The sequence below is a fragment of the Drosophila erecta genome, unplaced genomic scaffold, assembly GCF_003286155.1.
Source record: "Drosophila erecta strain 14021-0224.00,06,07 unplaced genomic scaffold, DereRS2 tig00000092-arrow-pilon, whole genome shotgun sequence".
NCBI classification, from domain to species: Eukaryota; Metazoa; Arthropoda; class Insecta; order Diptera; family Drosophilidae; genus Drosophila; species Drosophila erecta.
The window spans coordinates 11,474,259-11,493,169 of NW_020825207.1; the positions used below are offsets into that span (position 1 = coordinate 11,474,259).

At 46.4% G+C, this 18,911-nt stretch overlaps 1 protein-coding gene and 12 non-coding genes across 17 annotated transcripts; all 13 read right to left on the reverse strand.

The window, feature by feature from the left end:
• Nucleotides 1–123: 123 nt before the first annotated feature.
• Nucleotides 124–18,898, reverse strand: LOC6547844 (helicase domino). Of its 5 annotated transcripts, XM_026980718.1 has the most exons (15): nucleotides 18,639–18,898; nucleotides 17,449–18,076; nucleotides 17,074–17,383; nucleotides 16,605–16,860; nucleotides 14,059–14,835; nucleotides 12,605–13,838; nucleotides 12,164–12,350; nucleotides 10,994–11,130; nucleotides 10,744–10,930; nucleotides 8,419–10,512; nucleotides 7,658–7,876; nucleotides 4,503–4,538; nucleotides 1,349–4,435; nucleotides 896–1,285; nucleotides 124–544 (listed from the first exon to the last, which is right to left on the reverse strand). In XM_026980718.1, the coding sequence occupies exons 2-15, from the start codon at nucleotides 18,063–18,065 to the stop codon at nucleotides 539–541; spliced, it is 9,537 nt and encodes a 3,178-aa protein (XP_026836519.1). In that variant the 5' UTR covers nucleotides 18,066–18,076; nucleotides 18,639–18,898; the 3' UTR covers nucleotides 124–538. The 5 variants fall into 5 exon arrangements, with proteins under 5 accessions (XP_026836519.1, XP_001975047.1, XP_026836518.1 ...); XM_001975011.3 differs by having other exon boundaries at nucleotides 124–1,285; XM_026980717.1 differs by lacking the exon at nucleotides 18,639–18,898 and adding an exon at nucleotides 18,519–18,631 and having other exon boundaries at nucleotides 124–1,285.
• On the reverse strand, nucleotides 10,584–10,693 carry LOC6547833. The gene has a single exon (XR_046706.2). It is a non-coding gene; the product is annotated as a small nucleolar RNA Me28S-Am2589 (small nucleolar RNA).
• Nucleotides 11,207–11,343, reverse strand: LOC6547832. Its single transcript, XR_046705.2, has one exon. It is a non-coding gene; the product is annotated as a small nucleolar RNA psi18S-841/snoR66 (small nucleolar RNA).
• Nucleotides 11,380–11,508, reverse strand: LOC6547831. The gene has a single exon (XR_046704.2). It is a non-coding gene; the product is annotated as a small nucleolar RNA psi28S-3316 (small nucleolar RNA).
• LOC6547854 lies at nucleotides 11,529–11,667 on the reverse strand. The gene has a single exon (XR_046703.2). It is a non-coding gene; the product is annotated as a small nucleolar RNA psi18S-841/snoR66 (small nucleolar RNA).
• LOC6547853 lies at nucleotides 11,681–11,811 on the reverse strand. The gene has a single exon (XR_046702.2). It is a non-coding gene; the product is annotated as a small nucleolar RNA psi28S-3316 (small nucleolar RNA).
• On the reverse strand, nucleotides 11,832–11,970 carry LOC6547852. The gene has a single exon (XR_046701.2). It is a non-coding gene; the product is annotated as a small nucleolar RNA psi18S-841/snoR66 (small nucleolar RNA).
• Nucleotides 11,987–12,118, reverse strand: LOC6547851. The gene has a single exon (XR_046700.2). It is a non-coding gene; the product is annotated as a small nucleolar RNA psi28S-3316 (small nucleolar RNA).
• LOC6547849 lies at nucleotides 13,906–14,014 on the reverse strand. The gene has a single exon (XR_046698.2). It is a non-coding gene; the product is annotated as a small nucleolar RNA Me28S-Am2589 (small nucleolar RNA).
• LOC6547848 lies at nucleotides 15,052–15,194 on the reverse strand. Its single transcript, XR_046697.2, has one exon. It is a non-coding gene; the product is annotated as a small nucleolar RNA psi18S-841/snoR66 (small nucleolar RNA).
• On the reverse strand, nucleotides 15,232–15,365 carry LOC6547847. The gene has a single exon (XR_046696.2). It is a non-coding gene; the product is annotated as a small nucleolar RNA psi28S-3316 (small nucleolar RNA).
• On the reverse strand, nucleotides 15,378–15,508 carry LOC6547846. The gene has a single exon (XR_046695.2). It is a non-coding gene; the product is annotated as a small nucleolar RNA psi28S-3316 (small nucleolar RNA).
• LOC6547845 lies at nucleotides 16,927–17,035 on the reverse strand. Its single transcript, XR_046694.2, has one exon. It is a non-coding gene; the product is annotated as a small nucleolar RNA Me28S-Am2589 (small nucleolar RNA).
• Nucleotides 18,899–18,911: the final 13 nt, after the last annotated feature.

The following is an 18,911-nucleotide window of genomic DNA, read 5'->3' on the forward strand; positions in this document are numbered from 1 at the left end:
CTCCATTTCTGAGTTGGTTCACGTTGTTGTGGTCAAAACGAAAGACGTTGCCTTGGTGATCACTTTAATATCTACATATGTATGTATATGCAGTGAGGGTATTCACTTATCCACACGTTTAACCTATTTTTAAAATTATTTTCTTTATTTGCTTTCGATCATACAACTAGGAAGGACATATAGTTATAGCTACATATTTATGGATATTTATGTAGTATCTGATATATCTGAATTAGGTTTACTAATGTACATACTGCTCTATGGAAATAGGGGGGCTGATATCTTAGTTAACTTCGATTTACACGTTTAATTTAAAGCACACTAAAGCCTACACACTAGGCACTCTTCATTTCCATAAAACTTTTATCGTAATATGAATAGATTACAATTAATTTTCACTTAAGCTAAGGGGCTACATCTACGGTTCAGTAAGATTAGTAATACGGCTTTTCCACGCCTTGAACTGATTGAAGCGATCATCGTGGTAACCTTCAGCGTTTCACCTTGAGCTCACCATCCTCCAGAGCAGTTAGATCGCTCATGGCTGCAAAACCAATCGACAGAAATTGAGATCAATTTAGCAATGACTGGCTGATTGACTGACTGACTGATTGAATGCATGAGGATCGGCGTGGGATGAGCTTTTGAGTTTCGTTCGATCTTGATATTCGAAAGGATCAGATTGATTGGCTTTTGACTGAGTTGAAGGTGTTTGATTTTGAGGTGGTTGTGGGGTTTGATTCTGAGTTGGTGTGTTGTAAGTGGCGGTTGCGGTGGCGGTGGAGGTTGAGGTGATGCTCGTAATGCTCCGCCGCTGACGTGATCTGGCAGCTTTACTCGAGCGTTATTCTTTCTCGCTGCGTATCAGTATCTTTTTCTGCACCAGCTTGCGTACCTGTTGCGTTGTGGGCTGCGATATGCCGCCCTGTTGTTGCTGCTGCTGTTGCTGCTGCAAACTGCCTACCGTGGGCAACGTGGTGGTAGTCTGAGTGATGGTCATCACCTCCGCCGGTCCAGCAGTTGGTCCTGAAATACTTGTGTGCTGCTGCTGCTGTTGCTGCTGCACAACGGCAAGAAGATTGCCTCCTACCGTCGTCTGCAGCCGAACAGGACTGGCGTTTTGTCGCTGATTATGCTGCAGTGCAGCTATCAGCGTCTGCTGCGTAGTCTGGCCACCTGCTCCCCCAGATGCGGCCACCTTTAAAGCACTGGCAATGCTCGGCCCAGCCACATGAGTGCGCAGATTTCCCGCAGCCAAAGCTTGAGCTGAGGCAGCTGAAACAACCTAAAGATAAAGAAGTTCGTATTAGTTGATTTAGCCTATGGATCACTAATACATTTAACCCACCTGAATGGTTTGACGCTGGTTGGCCTGTGAAGCCACCGACACGGGAATCACCCGTCCCACGCTCGTTTTACCCAACACCAGATTGGTGGTGGCTAACGTACCCTGCTGGCCACTTCGCATCACTTGTTGAATCTGCTGCACGGTGACCGAATTCGGCAGTGCCTTTGTGTTTTGAATGTGCAGCAATTGTGCCTGGACACTGTTTCCACCTCCAACCTTCTGCTGATGCTGCTGCTGTTGCTGCTGCGATGCAACTGTGGGCAAAGTACCGCCGCCAGACACTGTGACTCCCTGCTGCTGTTGCTGGGGACCAGTTGTCGTTACTATATTAGTGGCCGTCGGCTGACCACTGGCGCTGACCAGCTGTGTCATCCGGCTAATCTTACGCGGCATCGTCAGCTGCTGTTGCATTTGCAAATGGCGCATCTGATTTGGCATGGTAACCTTGATCTGGCTGCCAGGCTTGAGCTGGGGAAGTGTCATATTAACGCTTCCCGCCTGAACAGTGGGATTAGTAGCCGATACGGTGACTCCGCCTGCACTAACACTACTTCCGCTTGCCGCCGCTGCCGAGGAAGCTTTTACCAAAGACGCGATCTGGTGCTGAGTAACCTGCTGCGGTTGCCCGGCCACTGGGAGTTGACCTTGCTGCTGCTGTTGTTGCTGCTGCCCTGTGGTAGTGGTAAAGAGTGCTCCAGAAGCCTGCTGCGCCTTTTGAGCGGCAAGAATATTATGACGCTTAACCAGTAACATATCCCCAGCTCCGGTAGTGGTGGTTGTTCCGTCAGCGGACACCACTTGGCGCTGCAGCTGCTGCTTGCCGGCCGCCATCTGCTTGATGAACTGCGTCCGGGCCTGTCCGTGCATTTGCACGCTGCTTACCACGTTGCCCGCCTGCACAGTAGTGGAGGTACCCGGCATTCCCGAAACGGCCACTTTTTGGCTTGTCACATGCGTGCCCATGCTGCTAGCTTGGATTATGGTGCCGCCAGCTTGCACCAGATTAGCAGTAGGTCCAGTACCGCCAGCTGATCCGCTGGGCACCGCTTGTGTTGTTGTTTGCAGCACCTTCAAGCTGCGCTGGCGGTAGAGCTGTATGTGTGCTCCTCCAGATTGCTGAGTTCCAGGAATCACTGTCGTTTTCCCTCCCTGCTGTAATGCGCTTACCGGAATTCCCTTTGTGGTCACCAGCTGTGTGGTCTGAGTCGCTGGAGATGTAGGAACAGCTGCCAAACGAAGCTGCGTCTGGAATTGCGCGGGACTTACTCCTTGGCCCAAGTTCGGCATAGATACAATAGACTGACCACCGGCAGTCGTTCGCTGTTGAAGGGTGTTTCCTGCAGCTGTTGACACAATCCGCTGACCACGCAACATGGCTGTGTTTAGAGTGGTTACAGCCGTGGTCTGATGCTGCTGTTGTTGCTGATTGGCAGTGGTGGTCAGTACGGTGCCCACGGTGGGTAAAGTGCTTACCGAAACCACCTGCGGCAGCGATTGGGTCTGCACAATGCTGCCCAATTGGGGAGAGCTGTTAACGGGTAATGTCTGTGACGAGATGGACACGATCTGGGCACCAGAGCCTATCTGGGGTTGCACCACTGCCGGAAGTGTCTGTACTGGAGTGGTAAGGACCACACTCACACTGGACTGGCCCCCAGACGCGGCTGCAGACTGTTGGGCCAATTGTTGCAATTGGCCCGCAGTTAAGCTGGAAGAGGCGCCAACAATAGTTTTGACCAACTGTTGAGTATTAGATTGTCCACCCTGGCCAGGGTGCGTACGCAATTGCTGTTGCGGTTGGTGGAGCAGGATGGCAGTCTGTTGACCGGGCGAGACATTGGAACTGGTCAAGTGCTGGATCTGCAGCTGCTGCAACTGACCACCAGTAGCGGGCACCGCCACTGTTGTCGTGGTACTGGGTTGCTGCTGCACGAGTTCCACAGTTTGCTGGACGGGGAGAGTCTGCTGAACGGTTGAAACAGTGGGAAGTTGTTGCTGCACAACCTGCTGTTGCTGTTGCTGCTGCTGCTGTTGCTGCTGTTGGACCTGCTGGACCACTTGTTGCGGCTGCTGTTGCTGTGGCGGCGGAGGTGGTGCAGGCTGCTGCTGCTGAGACTGCTGCTGCACTTGCTGAACCACTCCCACGCCAACAGGAGGCTGGGACATTTGCTGCCCCCGCTGCTTCTCCCGAATCTTATTTGCCTTCATAGCCGCAATGTTCTGCGGCGGCACCGGTTGATCGTAATTTTGGATGCCAAACTCCTGCAGCACTTCCATATGCTTGGGATTCATCAGACTCGGCGCACTAAACTGGCGTTTCGGCGGCGGTGCCTTCTTTAGATAAGCAGTCTTAATGCTGTCGAAGCGGGATCGCATCGTCTTGTAAAACGAGGCGTTGTTATCGCTTACATACAGCTGGGTAGTTCGCAAATATCGCAGCGGACTCTTCAGGTACTCAGTGCGCAGAGTGGGCTTAAGCTTCTTCTGCTTCTTGGGACTCTCCACTACCTTGCCTTCCTCACGCGGCTGAATGTGCGTTTCGTACCTCCATCGGCACTGCCTCGCCGAACGGTAGGTCTTCGAGCAGAAGTTGACCATTTCTGAAACGAGGTCCCAGTTGGGCGTTTGGCCGGGTGAGAGCAGCATCAGGCTGCAAGGTAATCCTTGTAGATTTACCAGGACGTGCAGAATGGCCATATCCTCGAAGACACACCACTCAGCCATGGCCTCCGGTTCGGTAAGAGGTTTTGTTGGAAGTTGTGGTTTCAGGCCTGGAATCGGCATATTTGGCTTAAAACTTCCTCGGAATCGCTGGCTCTTCAGCTCCCGACGTAGTCTCGCCAGCTGCGGCGTTGGGCGATCGAAAAGCGATCTGGGAGGCACGTAGTTATCCTCCCGGCGCATTTTATTAGGCCGTCTGCTACCATCGTATCCAGCATCCGTGCGCGAGCGCTTGTGCTCCTTGCGTACGTAAACTGGCGGCAGATCCATCTCCGCAATGGGTTCCAGCTCATACATGAACGACAGCGAATAGTCGATATAGATATCGTTATCGTTGTCTTGCGGCGGAGTGGGAGGACACCACATCTAATCAAGGGATCACAAATAATTAGCACTATGAAGCAGGTTATACCGCACTAACACTTGAACTTACCGGCATCTGCTCCATGGTGTTTCGCGATATCCAGACCTGGACCAGATGGTATCCAAGAAAGTTAAAGAAAAGAATAGACGGTTCCACATTATTTTCATGATATAGCAACTCTGTTTTGGTGTTGGCTTAGAAACTATTTTTTCGATTTAACGTATAGCTTTCGATATGAACTGACTTTAATATTATCATACTGATGGCGTTGTAGCTTTCATTCCGAACCATTTTTAAACTTTCGTACGGCGCTTAGGGGGTTAAAAAATAATTTTGTAGTCATAAAGGATTAATTGGATACTAATTGCGACACCAAAACAGAATTCTACATTTGTTTACAGAAAATAATATTTAACAATCTTTGGATGATCTCCAAATATTCTTTTCCAACTTGTTTTTATGAGGATGGAACATTTTTTTCTTTGGGGCAACGCACGAAATTAGTCCGTAAATAAAAACCACAACGTCTTTGAGTTTTGTTTAATTTTTAGCTTTCTTTCTGTTTTTATAGATTTCGTTTTATCTTGTTACACAATCAATGGATTTTGATACTTTTTAAAGCATACGAAATGAGTTCTGTGTCTTATTGGTTAGTCAATCTATGCTCATAGTCTTTAGATTGTTAATGATTCGTTTAAATTAAAGTACAAAATAAATTATAGAATGCAAAAATGTTTAACAATTATCATAGTATACCTAGTGTTACGATCTAATTCAGTTTTTTTGGAGAAGTGTTTGTTCTGTGGTCTCGATTGGTTTTTTGACAAACATTATTTAACAACAACAATCGAGGATGTGGTAGTTTTGAGTACAATTTGCTAAACGCATTATACAATCGTGCCATTCTATTTGACTTCCTGTTTACTTTCCCGCTTCATTTCACTTTTCAACTTTGATTTATAATGGCTCCACCACTTGTGCAGCGTGTCACAAGTTGCCCATTTTTGATCCCTGGTACCCAACGTGATTGAGAAGTAATTAAGAATGTTGAGACCCAGTTTACTATGGTTATAAGACGCCATAATGAAAAATGTTCATCCTCATCTTTTCCAAAGCGATGATGCTATCTTTACTTTCGTTATTCTCGTAATTCTCCTCTTCTTTTTCGAACCCCGCTTGACACATTCACGAAAACCGGGGCTCAAAACAAGACCAGCAAAATTACCGGGAATAGTAATAACATCAAAGACTTTTGAGGTAGGACTAGGGACACACTCGACTTGTCTCGGGGTCAAATTAAGTTATTAATGTTACGAATTAGCAGGAATGAAATTCTTTACTACCACTTTGCTGGCTTATTTTACCTCTATAGATAATAAAGACGTCAGATTCCTTCCGTTTCAAAATATAAGAGGGTACAAAAGGAAGCCATTGGTTGCACGGACGAATGGCAAATAACACATTTAGTCAAGATGTTAGAGGTCAAGATGTTTATCCAAATGAAGTTCAATTTGTTATCCTAGATTCTTGCGTGGGTTTCGCTGCCTAACTAACTTATCTCATACGATGATAGAAGGAAACTTGTTACAGTCTATAAATACTCGTTTGCATCAGTCGGCGGCAGTCGCCTGGCAGCAGTAACAGCCGAGGAAGGACCCGTCTCCCCACAGATAATTAGTCACCCACTAAAACGCACACAGCACACACAGCTGATAATACTGACTGAGGTATGATAGTGAACATCATCACCTGGATGTTCCGCTCGAGGAGACATTTCCTCCTGAAACACCACTGACTGCTGTTGATGAGCTAGTGCTCGCTGCCGTACCAGGAGTGGATCGAAGCATCACTCTGGGGGTCTTCGAAATCCAGCGGTGTAAGGTACCAATATTGCTGTTAGATTTGTTATTAGTTTCTTCTTTCTTCGGCAGCTTTGGCTGTGTAAGCTTTCGCCTGGGCTCGCTTTGAGACTCCTTTGGCGTGGACTCAGTCCTGGGTGTCTTTTTGAGACTTCTATTGGCGCTGCTCTTGTTCAATGCGTTTGCTACAGGACTCATGTCCAGGGTCCACAGATTGATCTTTACTGAGCCGCGCGACCTTGTACGTGGCGTGTGACCGACAGCCTCGCTTTCGTCACTTTTATCGGAATTCTGCGGAGGCTCTGCCTTGACATCGTGATGCTCATCCGTGTCAGATTCCTCACTGACATTATAATATGTGGAGCTAGTCATTGTGGTGTCCTGCACCTGATCGTGTGCATCCCAGCCATCCAAGCTTTCGGCTTCTCCTTCTGCCGTGCCATCTGCCGCTGTACCATAGGTGGAGCTGGACTTGACATCTGCATCTGAATCTTCAGTATCGACATCAACCATCTCCTCTTCACCAACTTCTTCCTCGTTATCGTCTTCGTCATTTGATTGCGATCCAGTTTGTATGGTCTCTTCGTCAAGTGCCGAGCCAGCTGTGTCCACCTCCTCCTCGTCGTCGTCTACTGTGGCATTCGCGTCCTCGCCCTCGGTATCTTCTTCAGACTCCTGCTCTTCCTCCTCCTCTTCATCTTGATCACTGCCATCGTCATCATCCATATGTTTTAAAGGAGCTGCAATTGTAGCTCTCCTTTCCAGCAGTTTCCTGCGCGTGGCGGCCCCTGCAACACTGTCTCTTCGCCCCCGTTTCGGAGCAGTTGTCTTTATACTGTTGTTGGATGCAACATTGTGTTTGAGGGGCGTTTTTAACATCTTGCTCATAGCAATGTTGGCTGACTGTCTTTTTGGACGCTCCTCGACGATCAAAGAGGAATCCTCTAACGTAGATGCGGCTGCAGATGCAGCCAAAGCTGTGCGTGTTGTCTTTCTAGTGGGCGGTGTTGGGACACTGGCCATATTGACGGCGCCCAGCGAGTGGAGACGGGTGTGCCGCCGAACTTGCGTAGCGGCGACTGTTCCCTTGCCGATCGTTGTTGACCTAGTGCTGTTACTTTTGCCCCGGCTACTGCTACTGACCCCCATCCCCGTTCTTCTTCCTGTGCTTATTCCTGACCCCATTGGTACACTCTGATTGAGGCTGTTCTGGCTACTTCCTCGAGTCGTTGCCGATTTACTGGTTTTGTTGTTGCTACCGTTGCTATGGCTGCTAACACTCCTGCTCAGCTTCTGAGCTGAGTTTCTCCGATTTACCCTCACCAGTGGTCGCTTATTGGAAGTGGAATCTTTTTTGGTATTAACCTGATTACTCGAATCCTTGCGACTGTAGGTAAGCATCTCCTCCGCTTCCGTTTCCTGCTTTAACAGCTCCTCCTCCTTGTGCATAGCCGCCAACCGATTGGCCTCCCACTCGCGTTTCTGGGCCTCCAGTTCCGCTTCCGCGGCTCGCAATTGTTCCGCCGTCCATGCCGCTCCAGTTTCTTCCACAAAGCGCATGGCATAGCGCTCTATAGGTGAGAGCTAAATAGAAATAAAAAAAATATGTACATGTTCGATACAAGTAAATTCTAAAGTAATACTCTAACTTAGAAATTGTAAGACTTTGAGTGATACAATCGTGGCGTGGGTTATGTCGCCTCAACTATGTCTGAAGGTCTAATCCGTAGAGGTGTATTACTCTTGGCAACACTTACTTTGTTGTATTCGATTAGAAATACGAATTCATTAAGTTGCAAGTGATGCCGCAATTAAAACTATTTCTACGTTGTCAAAAAAAATAGTATAATATATTCAGATATTAGACTTTGAGTGATACAATCGTGGCGTGGATTAGGTCACCTCGACTATGTCTGAAGGTCTACTTTCCAAAGGAAGATATTTTTCTGTGCCGAACTAGCTTGACCGGAATAGCTTTAAACTGCAAGGTTTCAGTATAAAATGCAAGGACGGCAACTATTTCTGAACTGACATTTAAATTGTTGGTAAAAAATGTTATACTTAAACGAATATTTTAGCCTAAATCACATAGTTATATCTGAATCCCTTGCTGATTCCTAACTCACCTGTTTAACCAAGTTCTGCATTTCCAGATCGGCCTTGCTTAGTTCCACTTGTGCGCCTCCTTCCGCATTTGGATCTTCTGTTGCAATAGGAATGTTCTCGTCGAACTCGGCCAGATCAGCTGCCACCTCGGCTTTAGCTGTTTTCGTGGCCTGCACATCCTGCTCGTCCTCGGCGGCAGCCAACGCATGTTCAAAGGCACGCAGTGACTGCTTCTCCGTCTCCACAACCGTCGACGGCGTATCCGAAAGCGTTGTCGTAGCGACAATTTTATCCTTGTCCTCTGACTTCTCCTGGCTTGACTCGTCCTGCTCGCTCTGCTCCATTGTAAAGAGATCCTTGATGGTGGAACTCTTGAAGTATGTAGTTGTGAAGTTGCCACCCTCGATGGCCATGTCGCTGAGCATTCGCTTTTGGTTTGCCTTCTTGAGAATGTTAACCTCAATGGTTCTTTCGGAGACAAGTCGGTAGATGTGCACATCTCGGGTTTGTCCAATTCGATGGCATCGATCTTGGGCCTGCGCATCCATTGTGGGGTTCCAGTCTGAGTCGTAAAAGATCACAGTATCGGCACCCGTCAAATTGATGCCCACTCCACCAGACCGCGTGGAGAGGATGAAGCAGAAAATTCGTTTATCTCCATTGAACCGCTCCATCAAGATCTGCCGCTGTTCCACGCGCGTAGAGCCATCCAAACGCAGATATATATGACCATGGTAGTTAAGGAAAGCTTCCAAAACATCCAACATCTTGGTCATTTGAGTGAATATCAGTACACGATGCCCGTTGACCTTTAGCTGACGCAGCAAACGATCCATGGTCTGCAACTTGCCACAGTCGTATTGAATGAGACGCGGATCTGGGAACTGAGTGGTCATTGCCGATGTGATTGGATGCAGCAACCCCAGCTTAGGCCGTAGGGCCTGATCCACAGTGTTTTCTATCTCACGTTCGTACTGCCAGTGCGTCGATGAGAGATTCTGTACATAACGACGGATCCGGGGCGCACATACAGAAGGAACGTAGATCACAAAGTTTGCAAACAATGGCTTTAGATCAGCGCATCTTTCCTCGAAGCTCTTCAGCAAATGGTTTAGGGACCAACCATTCCTATTCGACATGGCAGTGCAGCAGTTGGCGTATCCACGCGTCTGCCAGGTTGACCTCTTGAGAGACCGGGTCGCCTGCATGCAGCGCTGTATAGCACCGCGGCAATCTTCGCCGTATATGGGTGTGGCATCCGTGCGGCGACGATTTATCATTGCCATACGTTTAAGCGCTGCCAATCGCTGCTCCTTGCGCATCTGAATTAGCTCCTGCACTTTGTATGGATCCTCTGCTTCAGCTTCTTCCTCGGGATCTGTCTTTCCATTGGCAATGCTTTGCTTTTGTGCTGTGCTTTTTACATGTGTAGCCAAATCTTTGACAATGGGTTCCCTTATTAATTGCTGGGCAGAAGTAGTTGATGCAGTAACTGTTGTTCTGGAAGTCGTCGTGGACGCCGACGCTGTGGTTTTACTCGTCAGAGTAAGACGGGCTCCTGCTGCTCCAGAATTCGTCGCCGGTGTGAGGTAGAAAAATGGCTTTCCGTCTTGCATCGTTTTTGCTACTTTAGCGGGCGTTGGTGAATTTATCTGTGAACGTGCCCCCAGCAACTTGGAGTTGCTCAGTACGCTTAGGGCCCCAGTAGGAGAAGATGCTGCGGTCGATGATGTTGTTGTCACCACGGTATTGATCACCACTGGTTTCAAAGCCATATTCACAGGGTTAATCGAAGCACTGACCCTTTTCAGGACTCTTCCACTTGGTAGCAAATTGCGCATAGGCACGATCTTTGAGCCTTCCAACCGCATGGCTGGACTGGCTCCTACCCTTACTGCATTCAATTTGATGCGCTGCGCCAGTTCCGCGCTACGTACTCGGATATGAAAGCGGTATTTGCCATTAGGACAACGGGGAGCTGGTAATGGAGCCGTATCGATATCCTCGATAAGCTTGCGAGGCGGGGCGAGCAGGCGGGACTTGTGCGAGACGTAGGCGGTCATAGTTTGCTCCAAATGCAACAATAAGAGGTTTACCGTCTCTAGATTTATTTGCTGTAAGAATATATATAAATTAGTCTAAAATTTGAATTGGCTATTATTGGCTAAAAGGTATTTTATTGGTTGAGCGAATCAGACAAATGCCTCGCAAGTGCGAACATCCTTGGAAAAGTTTACGACTCTCTCAAAAATAGATTAAGTCCAACTATCAGTGACAATTTATCATCAATTTCAAACAACAATCAGGAAAATTAAATGGGGAAATAAGGAAGAAATAAAACTCACCGTGAACGGATCATATTCCATTATATCGCAGACGAGTCGCGGAGTGTGGAATGTAATTCCGTCCATTTGAAATGGCGAGATCGTAGGACGCGCTTCAAACATGTTCGGATGATTGCACACCTTTCGCAACTGCATCAGAACATTAATTACACTCAACAAGTTGCCAGTTTGCAGGGTCTCACGAGTTCTGTATTAAAAACATAATTTTATCAGTATTATATTCATCAACAGTCATTGAATTCAAACTTACTTGGCGCGGCTCATGAAGTCCTCATATAGATAGCGCTGGCGATTTGACAGGCGACACATTATCACATGTTCGTACTTCTTTGGCATCTGTTTTTCAACCTCCTTCTTGAGGCGTCGAAGTAAGAACGGACGAATCACCTGTACGGAGAAACAAACGCAAATTCTAATTACTGCGCATATAGTTTGAAATAACGGATAACTTAAAATAGGAGGGTCATGTTAGGGGCGTATTCAATGTGAACAAATTGGAAGAACATGACCACATGGATAAGACGCATCTCCTTGATCTGGCAAACTAACAAATTGTCATCACACGAAGCTAGTTTTAATGTGACACAGAGTGCATTTGCCATGTATGAACAAAACATGAGCATTTTTTTATATATCGACTATTCACAATGTAAACGGATTAGAGTTGAAGGAACTAAAATCACTTGCTATTGTGAGGATTGATTTTGCACACATCTACGATTTTCAAGAGCATAATGAGCTGGCAAGAAAACGCTTTTAGGTGCAATGAAAATAATTGATTTATAATAGTGTTAAATGCGATTTCAATGTAATCATCCTGACACGGCATTAAATACATGGATAAGACGCATCTCTTTAATATTGCAAACTAACAAATTGTTTTCACATGTAGTCAAATTCAATGTGACACAGAGTGCATTTGCCTAAGAATTCTTAAATATGTTCACAATGTAAATGGATTTGAGTTAGAGGAACAAAAATCACTTGCTATTGTGTGGATTGTTATCGCACACATCTACGATTTTCAGGAGCATTTAAAGGGCTTGCAAGAAAACGCTTTTAGGTGCAACGGAAATATTTGACATTCAATAGTGTAAAATGCGATTTCAACGCAATCATCCTGATACGGAAGTAATTGCGTGGATAAGACGCATCTCTTTAATATAGCAAACTAACAAATTGTCTTCACATGTAGTTAATTTCAATGTGACACAGAGTGCATTTGCATAGTAAGTCTTATAAAGAATGTTCACAACGTAAACGGATCGAAGTTATAACGAAACTGAATCACTTGCTATTGTAAAGATTGCTATTGCACACAACTACGATTTTCAAGAGCATTTATTAGGCTGGCAAGAAAACGCTTTGAGGTGCTGACAATCTAAAAACAAAACCATGTTGATCTTAAAGCTATTCTTACCTTGTGCAAACGCGTAATCAAAGTCTCGTTGTACTCCATATTGCCCTCAATCATGCCAGTCATTGGGTTCGAAAACCATTCCTTAAACTCGCGGTGCGATGAGAACACATATGGCATAAGAAAGTGCATAAGGGACCACAGCTCCATCAGATCGTTCTGCAGTGGGGTTCCAGTTAATAGCAGTCGTCTGTAAAAAATTAGGAAGAGTACATTATAAATCCATTCGAATTTACGGCATTTTTGTTATTTGTCTCGAAACAAGGCCACAAGCATTCTAGGGCTAGATTAGCATGCTCTGGTTTAGTATGCGGCATTATAGCGAATTTACTTTTAGCACCCAAGCGTAGTCGCCATGCTAGTTTAGCAATCGCATGATTACTGATTTTTGGTGCTGATTGATGGCAGGCTTAGCAAATGCAATCATAATTCCATACTACTCACCTCTCTGTGGAAAAGTTAAGTAGTAGCTGCCAGCGCTGGGATTTGAAGTTCTTAATGTTCTGCGCTTCATCCAGGATAAGGTACTTCCACTTTTTGCGACGGAAGCTCTGTTGGTCTTGCACTACCAGCTTATAGGACGTGATACACACATGGAACGCATTTGGCTTGGTCCAGCCTACGCGTTTAAGCTTGCGCTCTTTCTGGGATCCGTAGTATGTGAGTATTTTAAAGCCGGGACACCACTTCTTGAACTCCATTTCCCAATTAAGCATCACAGACGAAGGCACCACAATAAGATGAGGTCCCCAGTTGCCCTTTGCGCAGGCAAGGTGGGCCAATAGCGCAATGGTTTGGATGGTCTTGCCTAGACCCATCTCGTCGGCCAGGATGCCGTTTAACTTGCGCTCGTTCATTGTGACCAGCCAATCGAGTCCGATATGCTGGTACTCACGCAACGAGTGCTTTAGCAGGAAGGGCACTGGAGTTACCACATTGGTTGAGGACAAGGTATTACCCTTGGGCTGGAGGCTCTCGGCCAAGGCGGCAGCGTCGTTCAGCATATCATCCTTGTTCCCGCTTGCTCCAGCGGTGCTTCCGCTGCCAGCAGCTCCACCTGTTGTGTCAGCGTCCGCCAGAAGACTCTTAAGACCGTCTTCTGGTTCATCTTGTTCCTCCATATCCGTATCGGTTTTAACAGTAGATAGATCTTCTTCATCCTCAGTGGCCCCATCTTCACTTTCCTCAGTGGAATCGACAGCAGTCGAATCATCATCAGAGTCCAGCTCAGGATCACGAGGCGCTAGCTTTCGTCGCTTAGGACTAGGCGGCTGGTCACCGAGTCTTTCCGACTTGTATTTCGCCAACAACTGTTCCACTGAAAGATCATTGTCCGCTTCCAGTTCGTCGATCTCCTTTTTGTGGTCTATCTCCTGCTCGGCTTCCTCCTGCTTGCTGATTGTATTTTCGTCATCATCGCTGGCTTCCTTCGCCTCGAACTCACTATCATCGCTGTCATCAGGCGTTTCGGTCTTTATCGCCGAGCTCTGTTCCTCTTTCATAAGCTTATCACGATTTTCCAGATAGCCAGGTGGTAGATCATTAAGAAAGTCATCAAAGTCCATCTCAGATTCTTTAGCTAGTGCCGTCACCTCCTCTTTCACATCGGCTGCATCTTCTTCGGCCTTGGCTATAGTCTCCTCATCATCTTCGGAGCCAGACTCAGGCCGGAAGTCATCTGTAAAGTGGAAGGTGTTTCGATTAGCAATTGCTTGAAACTGGGAGTAAAATTTGAACATGAGCGCATTAGCATCAGGCAAATGCCTCGCAAGTGCGACCATCCCATGGTAACATCGACGTGTTCAAGAATAGACCACAACAACGTTTCAGGTTGTAGTTTATCATCAAGTGCTCAGTTCTGGAAGTCGACTGGTATAATATGTTAGGGTATAACTCACCATCGGACTCCCGTTTCGGCGATGTTAGACGGCTAGAATTAAGACTGGGCGTATCCGCCACACTCTTGTTCATTCCTTCGGCCAATTGCTGTGAGAACTTCTCTGTCTGGTCTACAATAAAGCTAAGGTGTTGGTCTAAAGCCTGCTTGCGTTTTTCCTCGATCTTAGTTTGGTGCTTGTACTCGACCAGCTTCTCAACATTCGACCAAAAGCTCTTCACCTCGCGCGCAATGAAGGAAGCTACACGCTTTAGCTGCAGCTCTTGGGCCTTTTCCGCCCGCTGGGCAGCAGTGGCCTTATCCTGGAAATACTTCTGCACCATCTTGGCACACTTCTTGGCCGCGTTTTTCTTCCACTTGCGTTCCTGTGCAAAATCAGCCGCCAGCCAAACCATCTCCTCGAGGAGGTAGTCCCAATGCGCCTTTGGGCGGCTGGGCTCCTGCAGCTTGGGCAGGCGCCGCTCAGTCCATAATCCCTCTCTCTGTAGTTCCGATATACGCTGCATCACGTATACCTCCTGCTTGGCCTTAAAAGAAAACTCCTGCGCGGCACTGTTGGGCGTTCCTGAGCCACCGGCCAAAGCAGGGCTGAGCAGACTACCAGAAGTTGGAGTGCCAGGCGTGAGTCCTCCGCTGCCGCCCAGCGCTGCCGGACCATTGCCCGAATAGAGCTGCGTGGGTGTGAGGCCGCCTCCACTTGTGGCATTGTTCTGACCTTGAGGGCGGCGCAGCGCCGTGGATCCGGAGGATGTATTGCAGGGCAACAACGGGGTGCCACCTTGGAAAAGAAGTCAAAAAGATAGATTAGGAAAGATATAATTTACTTAAGAGACGGCAGTAAAAGGTCAACTCTTGGCATGCTGGAAAGTGCATCAAGTACAAAAGAGCTACTAGGAAAGCAATAGTGAATGAATGAAATAGAAGAGATAGAATAAGAATCATTTGCGAATCGGTTGCTAAACGAAACAGGTGGGAACTGCATGCAAACTTAGTCCTAATGTGAGGCCCGAATTCAATGCGGCACCTGGGCTGAAGATAGTTGCCACATGGATAAGCGAAGCACCCCCTTATTCTAGCAAGCTTACAAATTGTCATCACATGGGGCTGGATGTCGATGTGACACAGAGTGCGCTTGCCTATTCCGGCCGATTATAACATTAGATGATTATTACATAAATGAGCCCAGCTTAAAATGGACCTGATTCTGTCATGGATCCAGATCACTTGCAACTGCGACGATTGCTCTGGCACACATCTACGATTTTCAAGAGCACTTAACAGGCTGTCAAGAAAACGCTTTTAGGTGCGTTCGGGGAGATCACTTGTAGTCAGCGTTATGTATATCTGCCACGAAGAAAGGCCGAATCACTTGCAACTGAGCATCCCTCTAGCACACATCTACGATTTTCAAGAGCATTTAACAAGCCGACGAGAAAACGCTTTTAGGTGCGACATAAAACTAGTCTAGAGCTAATGATATTTCAAATAGATTTCAAATAGAGGGGATGAAAAAGAGAACCCAACCGGTGTGCTAAGTCCTTTAGTTCGACGCGATCTCTAGTTTACTAAGTATGCTTAAGTTTGCTAATTGCTTACAAATCAACGCAATCAATTAAACGATACATTCATCAATTATTTATCAATTCAAACTCAAATTAATAAGCAGATTTACCAATCCAAACTAAGGGCAAAAACACCAATTCTAGAAAACAATTTACAAATTGAAAATATAATCTTTATGCACATCAATCAATGCACTACTTTGCTTGAGAAATTATAAAATGCTTTAATGGTAAAGACACAATCTGGTTTAAGTAAGAATTTAAATGAAAACAAAACGAATTTAAGCTGTGAAAGATTTTTGATATTTTTTTTTGTTGTTTGCGAACGATAAGCACCTGGCACCAAAGGTACAGAAGGATTTCCTACGGCAGCAGGAGGAGCGGGTATTTGACCGAAGACCATACCGTGACGACCTCCTAAAGGTCTACCGGGTATGTGACCTATATTATAACGATACAATTATGGTGAGTTGAGTGTGTGCGTTATAGGAGAATGTAGGCAGCATTAATGTGGGAACAGAAATCGGAAAAATTAACTTGTAAATAATAAAGAGCAGTACGTGATAGTTGGTTATGTAGTTATGCTTGTGTTTTAGTAAGTGTATGTGTATGGTAAACTAACAAAATAATCTTTGCATTTTGCGAGTTTAGTTTGCTGTTGTTGTATAATGTATTAGTAATGCACAATAGTTGGCGGCCACAATATAATATCAGTATAACATTATAAGTTTTTAGTGCAGGACGTGCGTTGGCAGTTGGCGCTGTTTTAGTATCAGTTTCGGAATTACAGGAGTTGGTATGCAGTGGTCTAGATTTTGCATCGATTTTACAATTTGAATTTGGCGTAAATATGGGGGGACGAACATAACAATTTTAAACAACAAAAAATACAATTTTGTTTGATCGAAACGAACACAACAGAAACACAAAAGTCTTCATAACAATGAGAGGTCGAAGAGGTCGACTGGGAACAAGATGAGTTTACCTTGTTGCGTTAGCTGGACAACAGCAGCAGGTAGCTTTGTGGAAATGGCCACTGGTGTGGCTCCAACTGCTGGGATTTTGATTTCCGCTTCCACCGCCAGGACATTACCACTAGCCTCGACAGATGTGGCAGATGTGCTGGATGCGGCGCCACTAGTAGCTGCTGCTGTAACTGTGCTACTTGAGTTGTTGTCTGTTGTTGCGGAAGTCGAGTCTGTGAAGCTGCCAATCTTGCTTGGAACTTGAGATTGCGTATTCTAAAAGGAACATCGAAATTTTAATTAGTATAATACCAAAGAACCTTTACAGTAAATTAATATATTGGTGTTTTCAGACAAATGCCTCGCAGCTGCGAACATCCCTTATAATAGCCAAAATCAATCAAGAATAGATCGATTCAGGCACTCAGTATGATGTGAACATCATAAATGTTGCGTTATTTTGTATTACTTCCGAAACAATGTTCCTACCGTTTTAACAGTACTATTGCTGATATTGCCATCCAATGGCGCTGCTTTAGTCGCTCCAGTACTAATGCCACTGACCAGTGAGGACGACTCCACAGAGTCTGTCTGTTGGGTGGTATATTTCTGATTCTGGGCCGCAGCTGCTGCTGCTGCTGATGTGCTCGGCTTATCTTCGTGTATCAGCTGATCTATACGATTCGCATTGCTGTAGCTGATGAACTGCGGGGTTGGTGTCTTCTTGCGCCACGCGGGGTAGTCCATCATACTGCCGCCGTTTTGTAGGTAAAAGTATTCGGACACATTTTCAAGATGCCTTTTTATAAGAAAATTTGTTATTTAGCGTTATTTACTGACAAAAGAGTATGCATTTTAACTCACCTTTCCTTAAGATTACGCAAGATCTGCAATTTCTGCTGGAGTATGCGCTTCTTGAGGGCATTCAAGTCCTGCAGGGCCGTGGAAGAAAGCCCCCCGACCTCGCTGCTGGAGGCCACCGACGCTGGTAGCAGGGAGCTTACAATGTTGCTGCTCTCGGCTGTTCCAACAATGCTAGAGGCGCTCGTCCTATCCTCGTTGTTGTCCAAACGCTGACGCTTGGCCTGCGGCGGCGAAGCAGAGCCTTCTATTGTGCTAAGGGAACCGGAGGTGGATACGTTGGAGTGGGCGGGTGCTGCTGCTGCTGCCGTTGCCTCTGCCGTTTGCTGTTGTTGTTGCGGCAAGGGCGACAGCGGCACAGGCAGCTGCGCACTGGCCAGTTGCTTCTGTTGCTTGCTACTGCTGGCGATTCCCTTGACTTGGGTCGCTATATGTTGGTGATGGCGGGTGGCCGGCAAGGCTGCTCCTGCTGATCCTGCTCCTGCTGGTACTGTTGTGCTATTGGATTTGGCTGGGGCAACTGAAGTTTCCGTTAAATGTGGAGTTACGCGGTCTGGCACAGCAGGAGGGGCCGGGCTGAGCCCTTCATGCCCCCCTCCTGCTGAATTACCTTCATTCATGTTTGAGACATCTGCAAAAAACAACAACAAGAAAGCAGGGGGCGTGAGTTCCCAGTATTATTTTGAAATGACACCGATTGGCGGGAAAAAAAACGTGGCCCGCCTTGCACACGTGCCGATGCTGCAGCCCTGGTCAAACCGCAAAACCACATTAATTTAACACATGAAATTTTTCGATGCGTAATATCCATTATCAAACATGACGGGACAAAAATCCACAGCCTTACAGACAAAATAAAAGAAAAACGCTTATCACACAGAATGCACCCCTTGAAAACATGAAAAATGCAACCCTGCGTCTTGGTTTTTTCCGTTCCTCACACATACACTTGCTCTTTCAACTTCCGCAAGGGAAATGTGGAAAACCGATAGTCTGGGTACAATTTTATGCACTATATGCATGGTTTCTTAAATTTTCACCACATTTTAACGCTTAAAATAAGCACTACACACATATGAACACTGGGGGTGCTAGCGCCCGGCTGCCAGAGGGAGATGACTATAGGCAGCGACATGGCGGCGTCGCTTTGTCAATTCTCGGCGCGGCAGACATTTTTTTTCACTTTTTCGTACCTCAGACGGGGAGAATTTTAATCACAAGATTTCACCATCTTTGCAGGGCATCCGTGCTTGAAAATGATGCCAATGCGACGTGGAGGATGTGCCGTACTCGTTGTTCTGCGATCTTGCACATTTATTAGATTTATTCAATTTTACAGCAGTCCGCGAGCACGTTTGCTCGTGTTCGATTTCGAGGACAAAATTAGTGCGACCGTTGGATTGCATTGGAGAGCCAAAAATCAGTGTGACCATTTTGAAGTTCCAAGGAAATCCGTTTCAGCCTAC